Below are 7,001 nucleotides of genomic sequence, written 5' to 3' on the forward strand. Positions count from 1 at the left end.
TGTCCCTACTTGGCTCAGGTGGATCCCTAGGGAGGCAAGACTTAAACTTCCTCCCTAACCGGCTTGCTTGTTTGAATGCCACTGCTGGCTTATCTACTCTAGGGGCGTGCCTTATTCTGGGAGTGTCAGCAGAAGTCCAGGGGCCTCTAGAGCTCCCCTGGTGGTGGCTTACATTATTTTTCTCACTATCATCCTGGAAGATCCTGGAATTTTCCTGCCGGGATTTTACTTTTACCTTTTTTTTTTCTAGTTTACCTGGGACCTTGGCAGGCCTTGCGTCTGACTGGTCACAATATACTATGCAAATTCTGTAAACCATATCGAACCCTCTTTTGTAGGGATGATATGGTATATAAAACGAAGGATTAAATTAGATTTGTTAGGAAACAATGAATTCTTGGAATCCTTTAACTAGTCCCGCAAGAACCGGCGGCAGCCATTCAGGGAGCGGTACAGGGCTGGGCAAGAGCTCGAAAAGCTCGCTTCTGCGGGGTGCGCCACTGGCCGCGAGATCTGAGGCAGCCAACCAGGGAGGGATGGGCTCAGCGCGGGGTGGGAGTGAGGAAAGCTCACTCCTGTCCAATACGCCGCTGGATCACCAGGGATTCAAAAAGTCACAAAAAGGAACATAGGGGGAGGAGGGATAAAAAAATTGTTAGAATCGGCCGGGACGGGAGGCAGGAGGGATCCCTCCTGTCCCAGCCTACCACTAGACTACCAGAGGGGGGACAGGGTGCAGAGCCTGGCAGGGAGAGGGGGCTGGCTGCATAGCCTGGTAGGGAAAGGGGGCTGTGTTCAGAGCCTTGCAGGGCATGGTGCAGAAACTGGTAGGTAGAGGGGCTGAGTGCAGAGCCTGGCAAGGTAGGGTGTGAAGGAGGGGACACTGGGTGCAGATCCTGGCAGGGCATGGCACTTGAATATTAAGCCTCCTTTTTTGGGGGAAAAATGGGGGTCTCGACTTTATATTCTGATCAATTTATATTCAAGTATATACGGTAACTGATAAGTCCTGGGCCCCTATGATATCTGGTACACTGTTGCTTTTCTAGGTGTTTGAATTAATAACAGTGTACTGTAGTTCAGCTGGGTTTGCGAAAGGTTTTTGGTATGCTTTACAGCAAGTAGGCTTCACATACTGAACTCATTATCTGTAAGAAGTCCATTAGTCTGAGAAGTGAGCTGAGACATAGCTGAACATCAACTAGCAACCGAAAACTTAGACATACGTTAGCTTTTCACATTATCTGTAGTGCAGTGCATAATAAAAAGAAATGAAGCTTGATTGAAAGTGTTTTACTATATATCTATCTTCTGCCATAAAATAGCTTATAGCCACCTTTTGTTTTAAATGTGCTGAAGAGCAGTCCAGCCACAACTTGTCTCTTTTCTCTCAAACCATATGTTGAGTGGATTTCATAAAATCCAAAATATCACGATGCCCTTTTAAATGAAAAACTTCTTGTAGTTTGCAGTGCTTTTCTGGCCTTTCAGTTCATTTTCTCCTTCTGGCACCTTTTGGCTGCGTCTTTAATACTTTGCATATTCTTTGTGTTCCTATTCCGTCTCTTTTGCCTTAATTCTTTTGATTGTACCTTTGCTATGCTACGTTTCATCTGTGCTTTTACCAGTCCAATATGCTGTTTTGTAGTAAGGGTGGCAGGCAAATAACTTAGCACTGCACAGTATAGCAAAATCACTACAATTGAGGATTAGTAAGTTTCTGAGACAGACAAGAGCTCTGCTAGACAGTGCATATGATTTAACATACATTTGTTAGCCTATCACAACCAAAAGGGAAATAAAAACGTTATGAATAATTAGGAAAGGAATAGAGAATAAAACTAGAATAATGTCTCTGTATCACTTCCTGGTGAGACTACAACTTGAGTATTGTGTAGAACTCTTTGTCATGCCGTCTCAAAAAAGGATGTATTGTAACTGGAAAAAGTACAAAGAAAGGGAGCCAAAATGATTAAGGGGATGGAACAACTCTCATTTGAGTTTAGGGCTCTCCAGCTTGGGAAAGAGATTGCTGAGGGGAGAAAAGATAGAGGTCAATGTGCTACCGTGTAACTTGTCCCCTAGTCTTTGTACTTTTAGAAAAAGTAAACAAGTGATTCACGTTTACCTGTTCTACTGAGTAGCATGTACATGATAGCACATTAAAAACCAATAGGGGAAAATGAATTTTTTTCCACTCAGGGCTCCTTTTACGAAGGTGCACCAGTGGTTTTAGCGCACGCACCGGATTAGCGCGCGCTAGCCAAAAATCTACCGCCTGCTCAAAAGGAGGTGGTAGCGGCTAGCGGGCGTGGCAATTTAGCGAGCGCTATTCCGTGCGTTAAGGCCCTAGCGCACTTTTGTAAAAGGAGCCCTCATTGTTTAATTAAGCTCTGGAACTCATTATGGAGGAAGTGGTAAAAGCAGGTAATGTAGTTGGATTTAAAAAATGGTTTGGAGAAATTTCTGTAGGAAAAGTCCATAAACCATTAATAAGGTAGACCTATGGAAAATCACTGCTTATCCTTGAGATTAAATACTGTGGAATATTGTTTCTTTTAGGAACTGTGTCAAGTCCTTGTGATCTGAACTGGCTATTGTTGGAAATAGGATACCAGGCTAGATATAGACCATTGATATGACCCAGTACTGCAGGTCTTTGTTCTTAATTCATTTTTTAAATGGTAACCTTTCCTATATGTAATCCATTATTTAAAAATTAGGGTCCAAGCTGATATTTTTTTCTTTACTAACTCTCTTTTATTTTGGAGAGTAGAGAGTGATCATTAGGTGCCCTGTACTTAGAGCAACGATATTGCTTTTTTTTAGTTAAAATATTACTAGAATTTTTTCAAGCAGCTGTATGAGGAACTCACTTTTGGCAACCCCCCCCCCCCCAAATAACACAGGACCTGTTGCTGACAGAGACAGCGCCATTGTGACTATTGTAGAGGGTAACCGGAGGTCAAGTAATTATCATATGGTGTAGTTCAATGTAAACCACTAGGCCAGTAGGCCAGTTTCTCAACTCGGTCCTGGAGTACCCCCTTGCCAGTCAGCTTTTCAGGATATCCACAATGAATATGCATGAAAGAAATTTGCATATAATGGAGGCAGTGTATGCAAATCAACTTTATATGTGGAAAACAATCTATAAAGAACTACATATAAAAAGAAAGGGGTTTCCATGGAAGTAGAGAACACGGGGAAATCATCCATGTATCATTGTTTAAGGAGAGAGTGAAGAATCAGAGTATGAATGGGCACCCTCAAGTCTTGCATTGAAAAATGCTGGCGTAGAAGGACTGAGGTTGAGATAGACACTAAAGAATGACATGGGGTGGTTTCCCGCAGTTATCCATGGGGACGAATTCTGTCCCAGTGTCATTCTTTACATGGAAGGTCCCCTTATAGATGAGAAAAAAATGTGAGAAGTGTACAGCTAACACCACGGCCTGCCTATAACTGTGAAGCAGGAGAATACAAACGCAGGCCTCCCCCTACCCTTTTGCATTTCTCCAAACAATTTTATTTGTTTGCTTATAAAGGTAAATTTAAGTAGCCCATTTCCAAGGCAGCTTTCCGAGTTTGATGATAACGTGTAATATTTCTCACAGTTTATTCTGTGAAAATGGAATGCTGAAATACTAAGAAGTGCCAGCAAGCAGGTTTCCAGCTGCTTAGTTTCTTTCATAGATCCATCAATTGGAAACAGTCATTCTAAAGCACACTGCAGTAATATAAACAGGTTTGCAATTATGAATTTTGTTATATTTAACCTGAAGTTTTATTTAATCTCCTCTCAGTATATAGTAGCTTCAGTTTAAAGAAAAACAGTTTTCCATTGATAGCCCTGTATTCTCTTGAGCAGAACAAACTGTTATGTTGAAATGCTATGATGACATGTATTAGCAGAACAAAGACAACTTTGGTTTTAAAGGAACATTAATTCATTGGTGTATCATTTAACATTTGAGATGGCCATTAATGCACACTTGTAGTGGATATAAATGTTGCTGTTTTCTGTTTTTAAAATTGTAGAGTGCTTTAACTATAAACTATAAAGAAGCGAGTTCTATGGCTCCAAGGTCTTTCTGTGTCTGAAAATCAAGCACTTGGTTCTAAATAGATCCGGACATTGCATGATAAATGAAAAAGCATTTGTTAGAACCAGTAAAAATGGGGTGGGTCCTATTTGAACTCTTCTGTCATTTGCCCGTGTGTCTTTCAGTTACTGAGGCTTCTGTGAAATGGTTTAATGTAGAATTTACATGATTTCAGAATGCCACCAAAACTGATGATTTCATATTAGGCTCTTCTGAAGTGTAATACCTCTCTTCCACCCTTGTCTCAATGATTTAATAGTTGTCCCAAGAATACCATAGTGCTGGAGACTTAAAAACAAAAATCACATATACGAGGGTCAATTGAAAAGTTCCCAGTCTGACCAAGAAAGAGCAAGATTAGCATCACAATTCTATATCTGTCCAGCAGATGGCGTAGATAAATGTCTACGGCTAGATTTTCAAGTCAGACTGACGTCTAGTTTTATCGTGTCTGCCTTTTAAATGAACAACTGCTCTACTTTGTAAAAAATGGACAAAACTGATGGCCTCTTTTACATTGGCCCCATTGGAGCAACAGTCACTTCAAGGCTTAATGTTACATTGAAATGCTAATTGACCTAAGCTGCTACTGTTTCTGCAAGGTGTTTTGCACATATAAATATAACACCCATGTGGCCAACTCAGAACTGCTTTTTTTTTCTTTTTGGCTTCAATGAATGATCTTTCGGGTCTGTGAACCTTTAGGATTCTTTGCAGGGATTAGTCATTCTGGAAAACCATTGAGCTGCCTTTAATAACCTAATGTTGTCTTCATGTTATGTCTTTTAGGGAATATCTTGGAAAACAATTACAATCTGAACAACCACCAGCTGTCACTGCAAGGAGTTAAATATTTCAGGTTGTGGTTCAGAGTTGAGTTCCTTCATCTCTTGACTGTAGCTTATGCATCCCAGATGAGGTCATATAAATATTTTTGTTCCCAGAAATACTTAGCTGTCACTATTTTTTAGCCCATGCAAATTGTGTTACAGTTGTATCTTTCCCTTGTAATGCTCTATTGAAAGTTAGATGTTAAACAATATGGATCATGCAAAACACAATCAAATGCCAGCCGGTATTGTGCCTAAGAGTGCATCTTGGTAGGGGAAGGGGGTAGCATGATAGATCTACAGTACTCATATTTTCTGTAATTTATTGTTTTAACGTTGAGGTCATTAAAAGACATTCCAGAATATAAGCTGCCTGAATTCAGCATTATTTTTATTATTGCTTTATCTCAAGTCTGATTGTACTTTTGCAAAATCCTTCTGTATGAATAAAATACTATCTTTTGCCTAATGAGAACTTATAATAATTCAGGCAACACATCCTAAAAAGGGTATAAATTCTTATAGGCTGTCAGCACAGTTTCAGGCTACATGATTTCCACCACTAGTATGGCTAGTAGCAGTACAATAATGATGGTACTTTTTTGTTTGTTTGTTTAAAAGTCATTTTACATTTGACAAGGATTACAGAAATTTTTCAGAAATGTCAAAACTAATCCCAAAACTTTGTTTGAACTACAAAGTGAAGCAAAAAAAGTAAACCCCTAGATTTTTTTTTTTTTTCTGTTTTCTCAGCAACTTCTTGGAATTTCAATGTGAAATTTTACAGCTTTATTTGTTGTTTATGTGCCGAGTGGAGTGAGATTAAACATGGCAAAGTTGCAGACTTTTTAGTGCAACCACCCAGAGAGTTTGGCACTGTATAACGACTACTGTTTGAAAAAAAAAGGGCCACCAGTTTACTGTTACGTTTATTAGTACTTGATTAATCGCCTTTTCCAACAAATGGATCAAAGCAGTGTACATAAAATATATTTAAAGGAAAGGAACACAATTAAAATTGACAGGAAAGAATGTTCATTTACAGCAGTCATTCATACAAGAGAGAAAGTCTCTGCACCCAGAGATTGTGAAATCAAATCTCAGTGATGTTCTTTGTGACCCTGGGCAAATCATTTAATCCTCCAGTGCCCACCGCTTTGAAATGTCAAAGCCACAAAAAGGCAATATACAAGTCCCCATTCATTTTCATATATACTCATACGAGGTTGAAGAAAAGTGGACAGAATAAACATAAAATTAAGTGGTTTTGAGGTCAAATGTGAGCCTGAATAAATACGTTTTTAGCAAGGTCTTGAATTTTACAAAGGATGATTCTGAACGGATGTGTGGTGGGAGATCTTTCCAGAGTTTAGGGGCAGCAAAGAAAAATGCAGATATCCTTGTCAATTCATAGTGTGCCTGTTTTGGCCCTGGGAGAACTAAATGATTGGCATCAAGTGAGCGTAAGTTATGTATAGATGTAAAAAGAATAAACATAGATGAAAGATAAGATGGTAAATCTATATGATATGTTTTATGTGCAAGGATCAGGATTTTATAAATGATATGATAACCTATCGGAAGCCAGTGAAGCTTATGAAACAGTGGAGATAGGTGATCAAATTTATGATTTTTGAACTGTTTGTAATCTCTTAAATTGTGTGTCTGTGATCCCTGCATATACGGAATTAGAGTAATCTAACTTTGACATTATTAGAGCATGAATGAGTATGAAAACTGTTAAAAGTCCAGAAACAACCAAAAGAAACCTAGTTGATGTAATGCAAAAAAGCTGGATTTAAATGCATTAGAAATGTGTTCTTGGAATGATAGTTCTGGATCAAGTATAACACCAAGATATTTAAAACTTGCAACGGTCTGGTTGAGTTTAGAGTTAGAGATGGATGCAGTAATGGACTGGTAATCCAGCTAGTGACTGTTTTTTCTGAGTTTAACATGAGATAATGATTTTGTAACCATTCTGAAACGGCTAAAACATGACTGAAGAGGGGCCAGATTTAGCTTAAAAGGAGAACATGGAAACACAAGAAGAATGTCATCTGTG

At 39.1% G+C, this 7,001-nt stretch overlaps 1 protein-coding gene across 4 annotated transcripts in view; it reads left to right on the forward strand.

Annotated features, from left to right (window-relative positions):
* ATP6V1H (ATPase H+ transporting V1 subunit H) overlaps nt 1–5,304 on the forward strand; it is a 173,491-nt gene extending 168,187 nt beyond the window's left edge. For all 4 annotated transcript variants that reach the window (XM_033929585.1, XM_033929584.1, XM_033929582.1 and 1 more), the window contains one exon: nt 4,896–5,304. In XM_033929585.1, the coding sequence (XP_033785476.1) occupies nt 4,896–4,956 (61 nt within the window). In that variant the 3' untranslated portion in view covers nt 4,957–5,304. The remainder of the gene's footprint in view (nt 1–4,895) is intronic.
* Nucleotides 5,305–7,001: the final 1,697 nt, after the last annotated feature.

This window comes from Geotrypetes seraphini, chromosome 2 (genome assembly GCF_902459505.1).
Source record: "Geotrypetes seraphini chromosome 2, aGeoSer1.1, whole genome shotgun sequence".
In the NCBI taxonomy this organism is placed as follows: domain Eukaryota; kingdom Metazoa; phylum Chordata; class Amphibia; order Gymnophiona; family Dermophiidae; genus Geotrypetes; species Geotrypetes seraphini.